The sequence below is a fragment of the Thermobia domestica genome, chromosome 2, assembly GCF_964235325.1.
Source record: "Thermobia domestica chromosome 2, izTheDome1.hap1.1, whole genome shotgun sequence".
In the NCBI taxonomy this organism is placed as follows: Eukaryota; Metazoa; Arthropoda; class Insecta; order Zygentoma; family Lepismatidae; genus Thermobia; species Thermobia domestica.
The window spans coordinates 352,206,514-352,229,835 of record NC_137455.1 but is presented as its reverse complement, the minus strand read 5'-3'; the positions used below and the strand labels follow the sequence as shown (position 1 = coordinate 352,229,835).

The 23,322-nt window shown below is 35.1% G+C and overlaps 1 protein-coding gene and 1 long non-coding RNA gene across 5 annotated transcripts in view; both read right to left on the bottom strand.

Annotated features, from left to right (window-relative positions):
* Positions 1-23,322, bottom strand: part of LOC145678776 (uncharacterized) — a 258,399-nt gene that overhangs the window by 16,544 nt on the left and 218,533 nt on the right. The window lies entirely within an intron of this gene.
* Positions 666-23,306, bottom strand: LOC145678774 (uncharacterized). 3 transcript variants are annotated; one of them, XM_081749273.1, is made up of 8 exons: positions 16,959-23,306; positions 14,410-14,750; positions 12,090-12,296; positions 11,423-11,597; positions 10,024-10,202; positions 8,083-8,242; positions 5,698-5,828; positions 666-3,964 (listed from the first exon to the last, which is right to left on the bottom strand). In XM_081749273.1, the coding sequence occupies exons 1-8, from the start codon at positions 17,023-17,025 to the stop codon at positions 3,629-3,631; spliced, it is 1,596 nt and encodes a 531-aa protein (XP_081605399.1). In that variant the 5' UTR covers positions 17,026-23,306; the 3' UTR covers positions 666-3,628. The 3 variants fall into 3 exon arrangements, with proteins under 3 accessions (XP_081605399.1, XP_081605400.1, XP_081605401.1); XM_081749274.1 differs by having other exon boundaries at positions 14,410-14,570; positions 16,959-22,599; XM_081749275.1 differs by lacking the exon at positions 12,090-12,296 and having other exon boundaries at positions 16,959-22,597.

Sequence of the window (23,322 nt, the reverse complement as noted above, 5' to 3'; positions counted from 1 at the left end):
TGCAAATACTAAACGCGTATTTAGTGAATTTGACCAAACCATTTGGTAGCAATTACCAAAGACTGTTGCTATAGGTACTAAACTGAAAATAATACGAGGGTTATCACAAAATTCATGGGAAATTTTTTCTAACGAAAATGGTAACAAAGCAAGAAATTTTTAAACATGCAAATGGAAAGTTAATACATATGTAAATATTACGTATAGATTGGATATAAATACATATTCCCATAATACGAACAATCATGTTTACTTTTTTTTCTCGTGCTATATTCTGATGGAGATGTGTATGTTTACACAATTCCTTACATGTAACGTTTACGTATATGCTAACCTTCCATTTGGATATTTCAGAAGTTTTTGATGCGTGACCATTTTCGTAAGAAAAAAAAAAGTTGCCATGACTTTTGCGGTAACCCACATATAAAGTTAGAAGTTATTGCTTCTAGTTATTAAGAACTTCTTCAAAAATAAGATTTACATATACATTTTGAAGCAACATACGAAATATGCATACGAATACATGTAAATTTAAAACTCTATGTATATGTACACAAAGTTGCAAATCAATTTTTTGAGGAAAATAGAACTATTTAATATATAAAGAATTTACACACAACATTTTCCTACAAAATCATTTTATTGTAAATAATAATAGTAAAAAACAGCAACTGAGTCATACAGGTTTCAAAATTAAACAATGATATAAACATCTGTTAAAGTACTGAAAGTAAGATTTTTAGATCAAATTCAAAACTTCAAGAAAAAACGTAAAGAACTTAAAGAAAACTTATACTGTAATTTTACTCCCAGTAAACAACATTGAAGATTTTTGAAAATAAATTAGAAACTAGTTGCTGAAAAACTTCGCATACGTATTTAAAATGTTAATACAAGAAAAAAGTTTATCTACGACTTTGGTCGGAAATACATATTTACGGAACTGGGGCCAATTTAAGATAATCAGTAGAAATGTTCGCAGGAGTGGCTACAATGAATAAAACAACCGAGAAACATCGCACACGTGTTCAGAACCTCACTATAAGTAAAGAGTTTATTTGCGATTTCGGTTGGAAAAGCCTAATTACAGAAATTAGGCCAATTTAAGGTAAGTAGAACATACATACTTTTCCGTAATTAAACGTTTCAGATCAAATTAAAACAACCCTCTCGTATCGAGGTACTCAACCGTGTGCAAAGTTCCTCGATTGTTTCATTCAATGTAGTATCCTACGATCAATTCAAATAATTACATTAATATATTGATAAATTGAGAAAACAACCAATTTTGTCACACCAGACCCTTTGTAGGTACGAAATCAAAGATATACAAAGACTGAAAAACATATAACTGAACCGGAACTCCAACCCGGAACCTCCCGCTTACCATGCAGATGCGCTACCACTGCGCCATTCAGTCCGCTCCCAGAACAGCCATACATTCTTCCACCTTGTGGAACAACATCGTTATAAAGAGTGAAAGAATGTATAGTTGTTACTGAGAGCGGACTGAGTAGCACGTCTGCATGGTAAGACGAAGATCCCGGGTTCCACTCACGGTTCAGACGCATTTTTTGACTCTTGTATGTCTTCAATTACCTTAAATTGGTTCCATCTGCATAATTAGGCGCTTCCGATCAAAGTTGCAAATAAACTCTTTTTCTTATACGGAGGTCCTGAACACACTATGCGAGGCTTGTCGGTTTATTCTTGGAATATCATGCATGTACATAAATACATCTACATTTTCATAAAGTTCTAATACATGTACACACATATATGAACAAAGTTATAAATCAACTTTTGGAGAAAAGTAGAACGATTTTAAGATATAAAGAATGTACATAAAATACTTTTCTACACAAGAATTTTATTATAATTGAGTATAGCAACTGAGCCATACAGACTTCAAAATTAAACAAAAATATTAAATTCAAAATTAAACAATGATATTAATATTTATCAACTGTTCACTGAAAATAAAATAGCATTTTAGGCCAAATATAAATCGTTTCAAAATTAAACAATGATATTAATATTTATCAACTGTTCACTGAAAATAAAAAAGCATTTTAGGCCAAATATAAATCGTTTCAAAATTACACAACGATACTAACATTTATCAACTGTTTACTGAAAATAAAATAACATTTTTAGGCCAAATATAAATCGTTTCAAAATTAAACAATGATACTAACATTTATCAACTGTTTACTGAAAATAAAATAACATTTTTAGGCCAAATATAAATCTTTTCAAAATTAAACAATGATACTAACATTTATCAACTGTTTACTGAAAATAAAATAACATTTTTAGGCCAAATATAAATCTTTATAACAAAAAAAGATAAAGAAATATAGGAAAATTTAAGCTATAATTTTACTCCCAGCAAACAGCATTGAAGATCTTTCAAATAAATTATGAACTATTCTTAACTGAGCGAGAAACTAGTTTTAATTAAGCTATTGGACGATACACATACACAGTGGAAGCTTGGGAGATACATAATTTACGACTGTTCAAGTTTTACAACTGAAATGTAGGTTTCATGAGTGCATTACCTGAAAGCTCTCCATTGCTGTTAGACGAGAATATATTCTTCAACATTCACGTTTTTTTAAAAAATCATTCATTCCTACTAACTTATTACTACCATTCTTAATTTCTCGTATAACTATTTATTGTGTGACAATCCTCCTATAACTGAACAAATATGTTGTTCTGATAGCAGCCCGTTCATTTAGGAACAGCAATGTAGTATTATTAGTCACAGAATAGAATTCTTTGCTTGGACAAATTCTAAATTAACTGGAAGTTTTAATATTGCTACACAATCAAGCCAAGATTGCCTTCAAGTTATCCCTTTAAAGCGCATTTCGTAAAGGAACGCAGAGCATATTGTTACCCAATGCTACAAGAAAAGTAGGACTCACCTCAACTATATTATTATGAAGAACACAGACCAGCTTTTCTGGTTTTTTTTTTTTTTACTTCATATGCATACACGTGTTCATTGAAAGATATAGTCTCTAGCTCTTTGCATACAAAAGCTACAGTTTCTTCTCGATTAACTAAAATAGTTGTAATACTACCAAACACAGGAAAGTGACTGAGAATATCAAGAACAAGAATCATGCCTGGTTTATACATTGTTCCTTTAATTGAAACCCATCGTGGTATATAACTCATCTCGAAAGATCTGCTAGGAAGAATGTCATTTATATGTATAAAATCAGTATGTGATGATACTAGTATTTCTTCTCCCGGCCCGACTGATACTGTGGAAGACTTTAGTCCTCGTTGACCTAACATTCTTTCTGCTAGTATTAACTGGTGTCTTAAAGCTAAAGTATATGTAAGATTCTTTCGTGACGTAGTTACATATGACGCAGATTTAAAAATGTTATGTTTTGCTTCAAATCTCATATTCCATAAGTGAACTAACGGTCCTGACTGACGCATTATCATCGGATAATGACACATAAAATGGTACTTTGGTTTCAAAGGTTCATTGAAAACTTTTAGGAACAACTCGTGATGTTCTTGAATCAAAATGTTCAACAGTATATCACACCCTATTTGAAAAGATGGAGCAGTAAATACCGGTATTTCACATCAGTTTGTTTTAAAGACCAATCATGTCCAACAATAGTGTATTTACACTCATGATCTGTTTATCCTGAGGAGTACTTATGTCATATACCGCTTTTTGCAGAAGAAGCCAAAGATGTTCCCCTTCCTTAGGGTATTCTGCGTTAAACACAAAAAAAGTTTTAAAACATATGTCCACACCCTTGAGCACGTTGTCTAGCAGATAAAGGGTGTTGTCTATTATCACGTACGTTCCTTGAATGTCTTTTAAAGAAGAGCCCACAACAATTACTGAGGGTTGGCGTGTTAAACCCAACATCGATAACTTCTTGTCTCTCGTTTCCATGAAGGGTTGAACATCACCCATTACCTGTTGGAATTAGAGAGAGGTTAACTGATCATGTTACATACTTAAATAATTTTTCTTACATATAAGAACAAAGACATTTCTGCTTCCTCAATAGTCTGAAGCATTATTTATTGTACATTTACAATGACATATGCATTTTGCGCCTATAAATATATGTTATTTTGAAGCTAAAAAATTGGTAAGTAATACTAATACTGCAAAGTTTTAAAAGCTCTTAAATGCTTTAAAAGCTGCAAAGGTTTTCAAAAGCTATTTATATCTGACTGGAAAAACGATACGTTCAAACAAGGACAGAAGCTACTAAATTACGAAAACTCGACAACTTGTCCTCAAATAGACTTAAGAACTTCCTCACTAGCATTTACCAACAGAGAATATAGAATAGATCACATTTATGCTCAGTAAGTGATTTTGGTTATTAAAATGAAATGAAATTTTTGAGTTTTATGCCCCACAATTATGCCAGCTACGCTTAAGGAGACTGTGATGAGAAATGAATGAAATGGTGTAATGAAGAAAGTGGGAGAAAACTGGAGAACCTCGAGGAAACCCACGCACACGGTGTTAGTTCACCACAAAGTTCACTTGGTTGGAGCAAGGTTTGAACCCGGGACCGCATGCACCAGAGATGAACGGTCTATCACTGAGCCACCGCGGCCACTGTTTGGTTATTATTAAATAAATGTATCGAGTTCGTATTTGTTCACATGTAATGAAACGTCGTAGCACAGCTTCACACTCCGAAAACAGGGTTCTTGGCGTAACCTTAATTTTCTTTCCAACGTGTGTCTTTGAAGAGTGTGTGTGTGGGGGGGGGGGGGGAGAATTATTGGCGAGAACATTTTCATACCACTTTGAAAGGCACAAATTACTTTAGTTTACGCTACAGTCCTCCGAACTTAATGATCGGAGATAGGGGAAGAAGACCAACTCTATTAATAAACAAGTTGTTGAACCTTCGCTGTGTGATCTCCAAGCATACCCCACAATCCCAGTCGGACTACGAACTGTGTTACGTATTCTAGAAAACTGAACCTTTCGTCCACGCCCGATACAATTGGATAATTATGGATAGCCAGCAATGGATAATAATCTACTTCTCTCTCTCGGGGGCGCGGTGTCTCAGTGGTAGAGCGTTCACTTCCGGTGGTTGGGGTCCTTGGTTTGATCCCAGCTCACGCCGTGTAGACTTTGTGGTGCACAAATATCGTGCTCGTGGGATTTCTTGAGGTTCTCCCCTTTCCTCCCACTTTTTTCATTCCACCATTTCATTCATTTCTCATCATCACCGTCTCCTTTAGCCTAACCAGCAGAACCGCGGGACGTAAAACTTAAAAATTTCACTTCATTTCTTTCTTTCTCTCTCGTCCTCACGTTATTTGAAATTAACAATAAACTAAGTTATGTTTCTGTATGAAATATAATGCCAATCAGATGTTTATAAAGAGTTTGAAATGAAATGTGAGAGTTTATCTCAATAGTTTTTAAATTTTGCACTCCAGGCATGGGCCTAGTTGGCTAATAGCAAGTGCGACCCCGCTTCTGCCCCTCTTAAGATTTTCATTGCCTCTCTCCACCGAAATATTGATTTAACAGATCTAATTCTCATATTATTCATGCCCATGCCAGATCCATAAAAAGACGTAACTTTATTTTCGTAACAAAACATACGTAGTTGACACCTGATCTGGCTGACCATGATCAATCAATAGAATAAAATATACTTTACTTACATTAACATGACAGAAGAAACTATCCTGAGACTCTTTCACAGTTGGCTTCCAAATTTTCTTCGATGTTTTTATATGTGATGTTGACCTACACAGGGTACCAAGCAATAAAAGTAGTACACTGGATCTGGTATCTAAAAATAAAAATGAAAACTATACAATAGAATATAAAATAAAAAATATTTTTACCGAAATTGTTTTTTATACGCGGACTCCTGCATTATTATATCTTCCATATAAAATCTTAAAAATTATATACTATTTCGATTAAAATGCCTACCGGACATTTGACAGTAGTTTGCAGTGGCAAATGCCCCACCCATTGCAGCTCTGTGAATCAATTCCATTATTTTCTATATTAATTTTAATGCTTAATGGTTTGAAACAAATCTGCAATGTTTGTGATGGATAAGAAAGAACTATATGAATGAACGTCATTTTGTTTTTAGTAGTGAACTATTTTGCAGTGTTATAAAAATTATATCTTTAATCATTAGTAACTCAATATGAGTGAGTTTTGTTTTACAGTTGAAACTATGGTAGACTTAAAAACTATGCCAATTTAATAACAAAACCGCAAGTAGTAGACACATAACTTTCGGTTCCAATACAGGGAGAGAGAGATAATCTGTTCTTCGTGCGCTGAGTCTATAAGAAAAACAGATTTCTGCTATCCGTTATAATTATTAGGAATCAAAATTGAAACTACAATAACTACTAGTTTTTACTTCTCCCGGTTTCAGTAGAAAAAAAAAAATTCGGATGCTGTATGGATGCCACTATTTTACCGGAAGTAGTAGTATAGCTTTACTATTTTCGGTTTTTGTACAGAAACACCGGTTAATGTGTTTACTTTACTTGAGACGCTAAATCGAATCAGGGAAACAGTTTCTAACTATCAATAACCATGTTTGATTCATAACGATCAATGTTGTAACGGACCGTCTCTACCGATCCGTTTACAGAGTAATATGTCATGAATTAATTTTTTAATGTTCATTTTTATTTCAGCTTTTCAATGTTGGCTGATTTAATTTTATTTGTTATTTGCCGACATTATGTCAATCTGTACGTGTTTGTTAATTATCTTGTGTTTATGTACAATGGAATTCATATTCCATTTTGTTTATTACGTCTCTCGTGATATGCGATGGTATTCTTTATCTGCACCTAGAATACTGCACAATGGACTTTCTAGCAGATATAAATTACCTTTGAAAGTTTTGTAGCCAAGATTGATACAAAATATATCTTGATACATTGTGTAGTCGTCGTAAAAGAAAAGGTAACGACAAATTACTTTGAGATTAATTTTGTTTGATTTGGCATTAAAGATCTGTGAAAACGATGTGTCTATAAAATAATATCCTTCCGGAATCCAAAAGATAACATTTGCTGTACAGAAATATATCGGATGTACTTTTAATTTATCATTATCAATACAAGTAAGTTGTTAAAGTCATCATATTTAGTTCACGACATGATTTCTGAAGACACGTTAACTTGACCATCCGATGTTTTATCATCAATTCATTAAATCGTATCAATGTACTTATTCATTTATGTTGTAATTCAGATTTCTCCGTTCACTAATATAAATATTTCTTAAAAGAAGATTGAATATGTTAATTGAATCTACGTATTTTTATTTAGTGGCATATTGCTATATTTTTGCAACGCTGAACAGAAGCAATTGTATTAAAGTACATATGTGAGGTTAAGTCGAAAGGATTAAGATTATATGAATTGCAACTAAGATGATATGCAAATATGTTTGTAATGCTCACATTGATTTTATGGTCGTTGGATGGTCCGTTCGTGTTACATCGCTGTAAGAGTCTGTCACGTGTTTAGTATACTTACTTTATTGTTATCTATAACTTAACTTGTGTACAGTATACAACCGATTTACCGACTACATCCGATTCACCTTCTTCCGAGGGCCACACTGTCGTGTTTCCGAACTTGCAATCTGGATAAAGTTTTAAAATTTAAAGACAGTTTGTTGTCCAAACAGTAGATCAGGACAAAATAACTAAGCTAGTTACACCTTTCAGCCTGCATCTACATGGGGAACAGAAGGGTGTCTCACATCAATGTTGAAACCCTAAACGACTGATTCATACCACTTCCGGTTTGAACAGAGGCTTATCTGGAGAAATGAGATCTACTCTTTGAATCAATGCTGAACAACTGAGTATATATTGTACGTATAGTGTCTACTACTTACAACCAATGTATAATTATTAATATGATCATTACAACATACTTGTTGCAATAAAACTGGATTCACATAGAAAAATCTACTTCATTCATACAAGTAATTACAATTTCAAGTTAATGAAACAGAAACAAAGGAAGAATGAAAGAACACAAAAATAATATTACCTTCTGTAACACTTTCTGTGTCTAACAGACTTAAAAGTTCGACTGCTGGAGCGTCATGTAGCCGTTTCTTCATTAGTTTTTCCAATTTTTTACTGACAGAATCCCATTTCACGAACAAGGATGTATGATCAGGATATAAGTCTTTGAAATCTTGATCAATCTGGAAATGGAATTCCATTGTATTAAAACATTTACATTAATAACATTATTTCATTAATTTTTAAGAATCACAACTTCCTTTACGTGCATAAATGAAATTTCTTAACTGTAACAATTTCAATACAAACTACTAGTTACAGCGTGTACTTTTATGGACTTGGACTTGGGATCAAATTCAACCTGCTTTCCTCTGGTGTTGTCCAACATCTTGAGGAAATTGACTTACTGGTAGCTTAAATAAGTAGACCACAAAAGCCAGAAACGTAGTGCAAGAAGATGTTACATTGACGATAATTGCCAGTTAGACCCATATTGAGGTTGTGGCATCACGGGCTTTCGTCGTGTTATAATGGTTTTTGGTTATATAGGTTAATATAAACAAAGGTCTATTTACTCGGATAGATTAGGCAAGGATGGGGAAAGTATTGATCTGGACTTAATATTACAGGTACCATCCCGGTATTTGCTGGAATGACTGAGGAAAAATCCACGGAAATTTCAGTCACGATGACCGGATTTGAGCCCGGAAGCTTCCGAATGTAAAGCCAAGGTTCTACTTTCTGAAATAAGGCCGCTAGGGTTTCATATTAATTTGTCAAAGGACAAAGTGAAGAAAATTCTACAATATTGTTAGCGTTTATCAGACAATAAAACCACTATTTGCTATCTACTGAGTAAAAGAAAAAGACTTATTGAATCGAAAAGTACTTCATGCATTTAAAAAAATCACCGTCAAAGTTTCTATTGCTGTACGTATATGCTTGGTTGGTAAGCAATCACAAGAAAGATTGTTTATCAGTCATGTAAGTATTGTTCTTCTGAGATCTCGCTTTCATAAGCAAGTGACATCGTGTTGTAAGAACTCAGTTCTCAATTGTTATCTTAATGAATATGATACGTTCCTTTCCATTGCAAGGTAAAGCCAGTGCACGTGTTCGTAATGTATGACCACGTAATCATATGCGTCTTAAAAATGGAAACAATAATTTTAGGTTTAGAGTATTTGTTTTCAGACTTGCGATTGAGCTTTTCATCTAGTTGTTCAAAGGAAGATCGAGTTGCTAATAAACTGAACTTAATCCTTTTCCACTTTGTGTTACATGCATGTGGATGAATATGTTATAAAGAACCAGCAAAAAAGATTATTAGACATGTTTTAGTTCTTTTAATATGCAATCTAAATACAATGCAAAATGTTCACTTTTTGAAAAGGAAACTGCAAAAACTTTCCAGATTCATTGATTGCCTCTATCCTCTTTCATCACCGGAGCTAAACAGGAAGGAATCTATAGTTTGTAGTTGAATCTGAATTACTTTTATAAAATTATACACCTACCGGGCATCGAACCGATAACCACCAACCTACAGGCAGTTCAGACCTGCTTCAAGATATCTCAACATTCATGAACAGATATTACATAAGAGGACAAGGAAGTAATTCATGTCCACCATTTATATATATTTTTATTATGGTTTTATGACAACTAAGGTCTATTAGCTCACACATACAAATACCTACACTAGTATATGTCATTTCAATATTCAGTATGACTATCCTGAAGGCTTTTACTATTTTCTGGTCAAACGCGACACAATTTTAAAGAAAACTTCTGTTCTAAAAAGTACGTTATGAAAAAATCAACTTCTGGACGTGAGCAAAAGATTTTGTATGAGTGTTCTCAGCCCCAAAGAATAATTCAATGCTTGTAAATTATGGCCTATTCAGTAACAACACAGTCCTTAGTAGTAAAACAGAATGCAGGTTAATTAAATGAATCTTACCAATGTATATCCCAAAGGCTGCTTCAATGCTGGCCAAGTTGAAATTATTTCATGAACAGTTTTGCCCTCTTGCTTGCATCGAACTTTCAACGTTTTCTTCCAGTGATCAAGTACTTCCTGCCAGGGCTCGACACTATGCTTTAGCCACGCTAAGCTGTTTTCAATATCTATGCCACATTCTGAAAGAGAAGAATAAACTTACCAAACAGATCTGCATTACATTAAAAACTCAATAAATAAATTCCTATATTTTTTCAAATATCAGTTAAAATGATTCTATATTTTCATAAGTCTTCTGTACAAGTATTTATATCCATATGTAATATATAATAAAGAAAGAAATATATTTACAAAAAAAAAAAAAAAATGTCCTGGAACTGTTCCTGTGAAGCTGAACTTGAAATTTGCCTTCATATGGTAATCTATATTTCCGGCACAAATATCGAATGCCTTTCATCAGAATGGTTTAATTCTTCAAACATGTAGAACTGATGTAAATTACATGTTCTAGCTTAGTACTTCAATGGTATAACGTAATAGTGGTACTATATAAGTATAATGACTATCTACGACGAAGAAAGTCGCAAAAATATTTAGTAATAAATGCTACTTATGATTTCTTATCAACAAAGTAACTCTTGTAATGAAGGATTTGAAGATTAAGCATACAAAATTTGGACTTGTTCAGTCTTGTAAATAGAAACACATAGAAACTAAGTATCGATTAATTTAGTGCACTATTTAATCCTTAATAGATTAGTTGGTTGCTTAACTGAAGAGTAGGTGAAAAATTTCTCGACTGTAGTTTCATGTTGTAAACAGTAACAATATCTACACAGTCCCATTATTACCTTATACTATTGAAATACTCAGCTTGAACGCATATACACTTTACGTTTTGAGCCATCCTGATGAAAGGCACACGATATTTTTGCCAGAAATACATATGAACATTGAAGAACCACGTTTTAATCTTACAGGAACACTTTCAGGTTAGTATCGACTTATATTAATGTGTTCCATACGTTCAATTAGCAGGAAAAAAAAAAACTAAACCATTTTTTAAAACATGGTTCTTGCAAACCCTGGCACAAAATAGGTAAATCATTGGCAGTTTTTAAAGTATGATCGGGGCCTCGGTGGTTCAGTGGTAGAGGGTTGACCTCTGACGTGTGAGATACTTTGTTTGATTCCAAATCGCGCTAAGTGACACCGTGTGTTTGGATTTGTCGGAGTTCTCCCGTTCCTTCCCCCTTTATTCATTTCTTATCATCATTATCATTATCTTCTTTAGTCTACCTGGCATAACTGGGACGTAAAACTGAAAGATTTCCTTTCATTTTTAAAAGTATGATCAGAGATGAATAAATCATTTACTAGATTACATTTTAAACATTACCATCTAGTGTAGAAGTTCCAGTGTCACGCTTTTCTCTTGACGGACAAGCACGTGACTTTGCAACAACGCCAAACTTTCTTAACGACTTGCGTGTATTTCTATATTTGTCAACGAGTTTTCCTTTTGAAATCTTCTGATTTGGACCTTGTGACTTCGGTGGAATATAATACACTTCCTGAAAAAGACATTGTTACTGTAAGATTTAGAATTATAAACTTAATAAATGAAATTATGTATAAAAAAAACATTTCAGACAATTACAGAATAATTTATCATATTTATACTCTTCTATGTGATGTTCTACTTTTAGTATAGCATACGTTTTCTACAAACAAACCCTCAATTCTGCATGGGGTATTCTCGCATATATATATATATATTGGGGGAGTGGTGTGGAATAGATAAACTATTTTTCTCTCATTGTCACATAGACTGGTAACATTACAAAGCACAACTTACGATTTCCAGCATAAAATTTACCCAATAAAGTCAGCTTATTTCCTTCCCCACCTTATTTGCTTCAATAGTTCTCCAAGTTCTCGTCAAACCCATTCTCCCACGTTAAAAGGTCGAAGTTATGCTATTCAAATGTCCAGCAGTAACATAGATTGAAAGTTATGTGAATAAAGTGTCTATATAATAACTGAAACGTTAGTTATATGCATACCTGACATTCCGTTGGAAACAGCTCAGTTATCTGTAATGCCAAATGTTGAAATATTTCATTGCAAAGAGTTTCATTCATTTCCATAAAATGATCAATTAATATTGTAACTAACTGCTTCCTAGTAATAGCAGACAATTTGTTGTTTTGAAGGTATTCATTGCAAACTTTCCTGCCTGTTAAGCTCTGTTTTAGAAAAGTCTCAAGATTCTGAGAAAAAAACAAACAGCATTACATGTACGATTACGTCATTCAAGATCATTTAATCGAAATCACTGAAATAGAATTTCAATTTTGCATTTCTGTATAAATTAATTGCTGATTAACTTCTGTTGAAGGATAACCATATTTAATAATAAATAACTATATAAATAAATAAATGAATAATAATTATGAATAGAAATCAAACTGATAATTTCTGCTTTTCACGTATTCTTTCCACAAGTTGTTAGTGATTGATATTCAAAGAAACACAATTTTGCTTAAAATATACAATGTCCCTCAATACATTTAAGTCTGTTTGTTCTATAAACTAAGGACATTAACTTACGAGGAGTTTACAGCAGCATTGCTGTTTTCACTTCAAACATGATTACTATGTTCACAAGGTCACGTATTTTTGCTTCGGACAAGTTCTGAACTGTGGTTTGCGTGTAGCGAGATCAATTTCCGGTGGGGATGTCTTGAACGCACTACAGCCGTTCGGAACCCAGAGGTTCGATAGAAAGAATTATTCTTCTAGTTAGTTCCCATGGCATAAGCGTAGGAAGTATTTGTATTCGTGCAACATATGCGAAGAAAACATACGGACCCTGCACATATCTTATAAACATTATGCTGTCACTAAGCAGAAGTGTTCGACTTTACAAACACATACATCTAATATATATAGCAACTTCACACTTTTTACAATTCCATGAGCAATTGAAGGCTTTATTTTTACTTTTTTAGGAAAAGTGTCATGGTGATATGCGTTGCCTTTCGGAACGTTTAAATGTATTCCTTAATGTGATAAGCGCAAATAATCACTACTACATACACATCACTGCACGAAATTATCATATTCCTAAACTAGAGCTCATGCGGCTAAATCCGAGATGTATACATTTTCCCTTGGTTTGGGATTTAATATTTTATCACTAAAATTATAGTTTTACAATTTTCAAATAATTCCATAGTATTTAATAATTATACCTTATATTCATGTCATGGGAGGCAAATAAGCCCTGTGCAGCTCTAAAATTGCAATATTGTTATAATGACGCTTATGAAATGACACCATTACTATATACGCGAATCTTTCGGTTTATTGTTTGACAAATACTAAAGTGTATAGACCTGGCGTGACAAGAAACGAAAGTTGGTATTTTAGTATGATCTATTTTTACTAACTCCATGAAAATATACATTTTATAGATAAACGCATTTTTTTTTTTAAGAAAATCGAGAAGATTTTTTCATTCAAATCTTTTTCGTCAAAAGTACTTGTCAAATGTTTCCCGACCATATATCAACAGTTGATTTAGCTTCATAGGCTAAAGGAGACGGAATAAATACAAACGAATTATGATTAGGAACTTAAGAGCAGAGATGCTGTTTACCTAGATCAAATTTTATACGAAATCGAATCCGGGTATTTTCACTTGTAGTTAATAAATACTGAGGTAGTACCTTTAAGGTTTGCACCTTTTCCTCCTGTTCCTTTACAATTTTAAAGATCCTGCATATTCTGGTGTCATTTCGCTTAAATTGAAATAACCAAAAATATAACTGAATACCAATCTCCTCGCCCTCCCAGCTACTCTAGTGGATAACGGGTGTATCATTGATGTATGTGGTCCGGATTCAATTCCCGGTGTGAGCACAAAAACATTTGCGAACGTTCACTTTCATTAATCATCTGTTTACTTTAGTCTAAACGGCATAACCGTGGGACGTTACAAAAACTCTTTCAATGCATCTGATGCTTTCCTCGTATCGTGATGCAAATAAATTTTCTCGGGGTATCAGCCAGGTGATGTGTTTGTTGTGCAAAGTCTCGAGAACAGACATTGTTCTCATGATACTGACCCTGATGATGAGAACAACGTCTGTTCTCGAAACTTTTTACAACGAGCACAACACGTGATTGATATCCCGAGAAAAGTTACTTGCACCAACAAAGATGGAATAAATAACACGCAGGCTGTCACCAGATTGAAAAGTGAACGCAAAAATCTTTTACATTTCGACTGATAATGAATCACATTTGCACAGTTCATATGTGCAGCATAAGTATCACTGTATCAATTGATATTCAAGTGACTAAAGACAGAACACTTACAAAATCTGTCAGCTTGAAGAGCTTCGGACTCCGAGACTCTGTAGAGAAATTTGTTTCTCGTTTCAGCATCGTATCAGTTCCTCTTTTAGTTGGTGCTGGCATGGAACAACTACTTTCTGTAGTTTCAGATCGAACTGACACTGAGTCATCTGGCGTTGACACTGATGGTGAAGCAAATGAGAGAGAACCGTCATCTAGCACATCATAAATTTCAACTGTGTTTGTTTCTACAAATTCCTTAAATTTTGCTAAGAACTTTGCACGTATCCCTATTTTGGGAATTAACTGAGTAATTAGTTCATCAGTTAATGAATTAAATGCTGCTTCGTCGATTTCCTGTTCTGAAATGTAGATTGAAAGTTTATAATTAACCAGATATTTACTGAATATCAAAAAAGAATTATACAATGGTGAAAGCATTTAAGTTGTATTACACTACCAAGCGAAATTTGGTATGTTACGCGATCATGTGCCACACAAAGAGTATAGGAAGTTGCTCACCCCAGTTTTTTTTTCTTGGGCTTTACAGAAATGGGTGTATTTGGGCAAAGCTAAAGAGAAAAATGTTCATGGTAACTTCATACTTCAGCTTCATACTGTAAAAGTTACAATGGTATAGAAGCAACAACAAGAATTTAAGAGCATTTTTAACTCATGCAAATAATTTTGTAATTTGGTGCATAACGAGTACCTATGGATAACAATAAGTCTAATGCTAACCGATTGTTTTCAACGACTTATGTACTTCTAACAAACAATGAAAGGTTCTATGCAGAAATCATAGCCTGTCTCCTCTCTCTCTCTCTCTCTCTCTCCTCTTTGCAATTTCTGACATTGGTCGTTTTGCTCCAAACCACAGAATTATCTTTTGGAGATAATACACTATTCTCTGAATGCTTTGAAGAATGTAATATTTTCCGAATACCTAATAGAAGTTACCTAATAAGAAGTATACACTCGAATATATATAGGGAGGGGATAGTGGTTCATGTTACGGAAGCACAATTTTGTAAAATTTACAGAAGAAATATGACATAGTGTACACAAGCTGAATTTTACGTTTACAAGTGGAGCGTTACTAGTGTCAAAGTATGACAAGTGCTACTGAAACTCGTATCATTGCAATATCCCACTTCTTTTCATATCTTTACTTACGCGTATACCCACCATCACTGACGTGCCCGCTCCCTGCGATGCCGCTTCGGCCCACCAAATTTGCTTTGCCCTGACTGTTAGATAGCATTCGCGCTTTTTAGTGCCCACCTAAATGAAAAAAAAAAATGAAATGAAATCTTTAAGTTTTACGTCCCACGCTTATGCCGGTGAGGCTAAAGGAGACGGTGATGATGAGAGATGAGTGAAATGGTGGAATGAAGAAAGTGGGAGGAAACGGGAGAACCCCGAGAAACCCACGAGCACGGTGTTTGTCCACCACAAAGTTCACTTGGCGGGGGCTGGAATCGAACCCGGGACCCCAAGCACCAGAGGTGAACGCTCTACCACTGAGCCACCGCGCCCCCCTAAATGCACGCTTTTATCAGCGTATGTCACGAGAAATATCGATTTCAAAGGTAAGGATTCTATATTTGGGTTCCATGAAATGTTCTTTCAAAATTATGCTTTAGGCTATATTTCGGATGACATTTAGTATCTCTCCCAAATCCATCGACGGCTCAGGACCCAGTACTGTGACTTAGAGTAAGCTGTTGTTAACTACCTCGTTTATGCGAATATCCACCGTCGCTGACGCGTTTGCTCCCTACGGACGCAAATCGTTTCTAACTGTCGGGGCCCCGCTGCTACGCTTCTGTTCTGACTCTGTTCGATAGCATAAATGGTTTTCCGTGTCAATATAGCACAAGTTGGTTAGTGTTTTATGCGTAGTTTTTTATGCTATACGTTCGCACTGTACTTATACTCATGACTACTTTATATTTACAAATAACGAATGGTAACCCCTACCAAGTAAGTCAGAGTCAATACCAAGTGATCTGGAGGAGAAACTAAATAATACACCATATTTCTTCCGTAAACTAGAATTTTGTTCATCTGTAAACTATAAATGCACAAATTTATTTTGCAAACTACCAGCGTTAGTGTCACTTTATTTACCCCTTTCCGGAAGTATCTAGTGGTAATAGAAATTACCCCAACTCTTGCCCCTGCAATTTTATACCCTGCTCTAGTGTCGTCAATGCCCCCCTTATCTATATGTAAGGGCCTAGGTTTACCTTAATAATGCCCGCTCCGGGTGGTATACCGGTACTCACTTTGAAGCGAGAAATTCCTCTCTATTAATTCTATGAAAATGGATCAAAAATTCCCTAACCTTAAGCTAACCCGTTCCTACTCTTACCTTACTCTAATGTACCCTACCCTACTCTATTCTACACTCTTTGAAAGCGGTTCTACATATCGATGCGCAGCTGGGGCGTGCATTGTAAAGTTTACCAAAGGTGTATTTGATACGCCAAATTTACAGCCAATAGAATAAGTACATATGAACTAACAGCAAAATTAATAGCCTATATACGAAAAAGTACACTTACCTTGAAACATGTCGATTAGCTGCGGTAAATTCCAGCTTCTTAATAAATTTATAACATAGGCATCCATTACGTCGTTGAAAAGTGAAAATTACTCGTTGAGAAAGTTGTATAGTGCAAACCAACCTCATTTACACACAGTTCTTTTACTTCCAAGACATGTCCCTTATGATTGTTGCCCTACGTTTTCTTTTCCTTTTTATTTTTACGGTATAAAGCGCTAATGCGATCCACACTTTCGTAATCGAAATGTTTACATAGAATGCAAATAAACACATGTGACGTTGTAACTAAACATTTTGGTCAGGAAAACCAAATAATTACCAAATCAGTTAAAATTTGGTTCGCATAACCAAATTAATCAACCAAATGTTCTGACCAAAAAATATAGTGTTCATGACCAAACACGTTTGGTCAAAATGACCAAATTTTGGTTAAATTAACCAAAAAAAGTGACCAAATGCTCTGACCAAACAAATTTGGTATTCCTGACCAAGCCCTTTTTTTCAGTGTAACGTTGTGCACTATGATACTGTTGTTTGGAAGTGCACCTGGTATCCTTGAATGTTAGTCATGGTTGCAATAGGCGTGGGAGACCCGGGTTCGATTCCCGGCGGGGGCTCATGTGGTTCGGATTCCACGTTAATCAGTAGGTCCACGTCTCATATAGCCTCGCTGCTGAAAGGGACGCTAAACTAAAATCAACTCAACTCAACTCATGGTTGCAATAATAGGGTACGGTGTGAAATTCTTGAAATGGGTAAAGACAATGGAAGATGTTTGGTGCATCTAGTAAAAAACATATAATTTTACACAGAAATTAGTAGAATTCACAAACTTGAATTTAATTTGGTAAATATAATTGCAAGAATTTCACTGGTTTTGAGTCACTTTAAAAATTCTCTTCAGCGTTATTTTTTAGAGGGAGCGCAAAATAATTTAGGGGATACAGGGCCCCCTTTAACCTTCCCTGGCTACGGGCCTGAAAACAAAGGAGTGCATTCATGAAATTATGTGCAATGGATGAATGGATAGTGACAATATATACTACGACATGGGTTTTAGTGAGCGGTGGCCTTACAAATTGTTACAATTTGTACTGTTAGCGTTTAACGAGTAGGGGCAGCATGCGGGCCGTCCAGACGTAAGGCATAAACCAATCGATACATCTTATTGAGCTGAACAAAATTATATGGACAAATGTAAATTCTCATGCGTAGTTTTTCAAAAAAATAGAAAGAAAAACTATATTTTTAGTAAACCTAAAAGAATGATGCTCTACCATTACCACGCCATCTATTAAGATGAAATTGACACTAAAGAGTACCTTCATTAAGCTTTTTATTATCATAAGACGAGAATATACGATATGCAGTGGCGTATTTACGATTTTGTTTCGGCGGGCTTTGCTAACTTTCGGGGGGACTTTGCCTAAAAATGTTAAAATTCTGCAAGATATTTCATATACTTTACTATAGTAAGTAAGATTTCGGGGAGGCTCAAGCCCGGAAACCGCTCCCTAAATACGCCACTGACGATATGGTTAGTGAGATATCGTTCAGAATTATGATTTACTCTTAAACTTTACTTATCTGTTCAACTATAGTGTTGTCCGAATATAAAGCATTTAAGGAAGGATCAGAAACTAATGTTACAACGCCGATATTTCATGACCCGCTCGGGAGAGTAATACTCCTGCAAGTACGTTTCTTCGCGCGCTACCCTAGCCAGTTGTTTTACGCGCTACCTTAGCCAGCTGTTTTAAGTTGGTTACAAAATTTATATCGTGAGATCAAGGTGGAACAAAACGAGCCATGCGGGGCTCCTAACCCGTTCCTACTACTACTACTAATAGTAGTAGTAATAGTAGTAGTAGTAGTAGTAGTAGTAGTAGTAGTAGTAGTAGAACTACTACAACTACTTATCTGCACAAAAGTAAGTAAATGACTTTTTTGAGTATTATTTTCTTCTTATTTTAATGAAAAAGGTGTTATGAAAATTTTTAAAAAAGCAAGAAAAATAAACTTTCCGTGGGCCGGGTTTGAACCCACTCTAAAAGCGATTTCCGTTATTAGCCCATAGCGCTAGCACGCTCGGGCACGAGTACCGACAACAGTAAGCGTTTGATTTCTGCTATATGTAAGCTACGTAGCAAGAAACGGGTAACGCCAACCAATCAGAACCGTGTATTTAGTTCCTACTTCACGGAGTATAACTCTCCCGAGCTAGTCCTGATATTTCTGGAGTTTCGATTATTATTATTATTAGAGACCGGATGTTTAGGCATTAAAAACCTAGAAAATAGGCAGGCAAATAGGCACTTACAATTTAAAAAATAGGCAGTAAAATAGGCACTAAAGTGTAACTGGAAATAACGAAGATAAATACTCAATACAATTAAAAAAATAAATTCAAGTAATAGATATTGTTCAAAGAATATAGAAACATACCTGTTTGTTAATATTTTTTAATGTATATATAAAAACGAAGGTTGACATCTATTCCATGTGTATTTTGTAAATACATTCTATACAGCGCTTTATCACTACATATGACAGTCCAAATTCTATAGGGTAAAGGCACCGAATATGGAATACTTTTTGTTTCTTCTTTATTTCTCAGAAATGTGTATTCCAGAATAAAAATATTATACATCATACTACTTGTGGTACCTTTGCAAAACAAAATACAAGTATGAAAGTTTGTTCCTCATTAATGATTTTTTACAATATTACAAAATTGAAAGAAACTCAATTTCCCATATTAGGCGCACCCCACTCCTAATATGGAACACTACCTGTTCTTAAAATGGAATACTAGAACAAAACATGCTCATTTGTCTACAATGCGATATTTGGATAATTCGAGGATGGACACGATCCTTGCTCAGACCGCCTATCCTGGCGCCGGCCTTTGCTGAGGTTTTCCGTGCTTTTCCTCAGTATCATTAGGCGTATGCCGGGATGATTCTTTTTCCTTAGGCCAGTGTCGAGTCCTTTCCAATTCGTAGACTTAACTTAAAGGCCGATGTGATCTCGGAGTTCGAGGCCCGAACATTTCCTTTGTTCCTTTCTTTAAGCTAATAAATTTATTTATTTAAGAATAGTGGTAGTAGTAGTAGTAGTTATTATGATTAGGAATATTCCAAATTAGGATCCTGCTAGTATTCCATATTGGGAAAATCGCCATTTTGGATAGTTCTCTTCCTACACACGCTTACGTGATTCTCTGTGTACTGAATCTTTATGCCTTTATGGTACACTATATATGTAATCTAAATATCACAGACTCAACAATAATACACAACTCTTTGCGTACATTCAGCAGTCTGGAAAGATACGTTCGAAAAACTCAAGTTCTTCAGAAAATTATTCTGCAACAAAAGAAAATGGCTTGTTATCGTTCGGCAGCAAACCACTCGTGCGCAGATTAAGGGCACCACGGTGTACAAGTTTACGTACAGTCCACTCAGTGGCAGAACATAGCAGACGAAATAATTTGGTATTTCATATTAGGAACGTATTCCATATATGGCACACCCACCCTACATTTTAATCAGTACACACAGCAGTCAAAAGTTTTACAGCACTTTATTAGTACACATAGCAGTCCAAAGTTTTATTGCATCTTATTACTACAAACAGCACTTATTTCTCGAAGAGGCAGAATCCTTTCTTGAGATACTAAATTATATATTTTTACCAATAAAGCCTTATTTCGAAGAAAATGCATAGAATAGGCAACATTAGGCACTAAAGCAATTATTTAGGCAGGAAGGGGCCAAATAGGAAAAATAGGCAAAATAAAATTGGCTTAAATTGAAACTATAACAACCTATAAAAACTTTAAAACGTTATTTTTGACCATATCTTTAATATTAAAGAATAGGCATTTTGCCTAACATCCGGTCTCTAATTATTATAGAGGATTGAGCAGTGTGCACTACTTGTAATATATGAATTCGGCAACTTTGCAACCTGCTACCTACGGTGCTAGTTGTAGGTAAACACAAATGGCGACTCGTTTGGAAAACTTGTCTTTCGAAGAAATCTGCTCAATTATTCGATTTCTGTGGGCGAAACATGTAGCCGTGGCTGACATGTAGCTGATAGAGGCTTACGAAGAGATTGCAATATCTAGCATGTCACAGAATGGTGTCGAAAGTTAGTTGCTGGTAGACAAAACATCACCGACGAGTCGTGCAGTGAGCATAGATCGCCTGTAGCAGCTGATTCAGGACAACAGGAGAATCACGTTACCACTTTCAGCTGTTCTCACACTTGAAGGAGCACTAGGACACCGTCGCTTCGCTTCAAACGAGGAAATGTAACACTGCGTGTCAACGTGGCTACATAAACAAGGACAGGATTTTTACGAGGAAGAAATCTTCAAACTTATCCAACGATGCATCAAGTGGCTCAACAGCCAATCTGTTGGCTGTATTGGTTGTATGAAATAATATATACACGTTTCGCTGCAGGATTTGTAACCTTACTTTCTGATCACTCTTCGGATTAATCGTCACAGCTTAAGGTAAGAACCGAACAACATGAGCACCCGCTGGGGAATTCAACTTGGGGTCTCTTGCTCCGAAAACGCGTACTCATAACCCTATAGTCATAAGGGATCTGTATATAGACGACATCAGGCTAAACAAAATAACATGTCTGGAGGTAAAAATTCTGGTCTATACTTACAGACATAAAATTTATGGCTTTAAAAAGTATGTTGGACGTTACTATTGTAATGCAATCAGCCGACTATCAAGAATTTTTTGTTGATACGGGCCCAAACTCTGGGGGAGATTTCCAATACGACAAGCCACTACGTCTATGTACTATTCAACGGATATTATTCTGTCCCGGAAAATATAAGTATACTAATTGCTGAATACTTCCACCTATATTTTCAGAAAAGTGATAGAAGTAAATTGTTTCTATAAGAGAAAGAGTACATTTGATGAAGTGTTAAGATCAAATCTTCATGCTACGTCAATCATTACCCTGTTCAACAAGTATAGTTTGACTGAAAAAGTGTAAAAATGTATTTGGGGATAAGAAGGTTTGGGGAGCTTCCCGAGCCGCTGCACCCAGCACCCATGTTGGTGCGCCCCTGAATGGAATTGATTTGTATTTACTTTACTAAAGGAGATTATTTATCCGTAATAGCATTCCAGACTTTTAATACCTTTACTCAAGCCTTCATAGCTAAATCTGGAGATTTGAACAAGCATGCAATTACATGGCTGCGGACCTAGCCAGAGCTATAACAAATAACCTAGTTCCTCGATTCCAAATTTGCTTTAGATCTGCCAATAATCGATATAGATAAAAATGAAAGTGACTATATTTGTGACTTAAGTCTTCATCCCGGCGAAATTAAAATACCGCTAATTTTACAGTAATTATGTGATATCTTCAAATAGATAAAAAGATAATTGAAATATAGAACAAGAGCACCCTAGACAATATTATTTTGTGTGAGGTACCGTTATCACAAGTCACCTAGTGGCTTTCCGTTTTCAGCTGTTTAGAAACGTGAAAATAAATGCCGATTTTCAAAATGGCTCGAAATCGAAAGCAGATAAGTGAGTCGTAATAACGGTTTCTCATGTAAAATAATATTGTCTAGGGCGCTCTTGTTCCACATTTCGATTATTTTTTTATCTATTTGAAGATATCACATAATTACTGTAAAATTAGCGGTATTTTAATTTCGCCGGAATGAAGACTCTTAACTCTTCAACCACCCTACCGATCTCCATCAAATTTTTAAGATGGAGGTGATTCGGGCCTGGGGTGTTTTTTTATCATTTCAATTTGGCGGTGCAACTGCACAAAAATGATTGAAAATGAGCAATATTATTGTCGAATCCATAGATTTCAGGGTCGCTGAGATGAACAGTGACACCTCCGATGCCGTTTATATCCAAATTCAGCCCCCATTAGTACTCCTAAGGAGGATGGTGACATGTGAAAATAATTAAGAATGGTCGATATTAGTGTCGAATCCATAGTTTTTGGGGTCCCTAAGTAAATTGGTGACAGTTTTTGTACACTTTATGTCCAAAATAAAACGTATTCTCCCCGTGCGAAGAACGGGCATTCTGCTAGTACGTAATATAATTCAAATGTTTAAAATTCCTCTAATTGATACACCTCTGAAGCATGACTTAAAATGTACACTTGCCAAAGCCATACACGGAAAGAATCATTAACGTTAAACTTAGCGTATATGTGCCTTGCTTACTGAGGTATACATATAGGTAGGTATATATATACCACATGCTTTTAAGTTACAGATGGTTTGATTTTCCCAACAGTTAGACGTACTCTTAACAGTTACGCACTATACACACTACTTATAA

Bases quoted from the DNA above. Each gene is read 5' to 3' on its own strand.
- LOC145678774 (XM_081749273.1), bottom strand. From the start codon at position 17,025: ATGGATGCCTATGTTATAAATTTATTAAGAAGCTGGAATTTACCGCAG. The intron at 10,203-11,422 runs GTAATGTTTAAA...CTTCTCTTTCAG, and splicing joins TGGAACTTCTACACTAGATG to AATGTGGCATAGATATTGAA. The intron at 5,829-8,082 runs GTAATATTATTT...TTTTATTTTTAG, and splicing joins CACAGAAAGTGTTACAGAAG to ATACCAGATCCAGTGTACTA.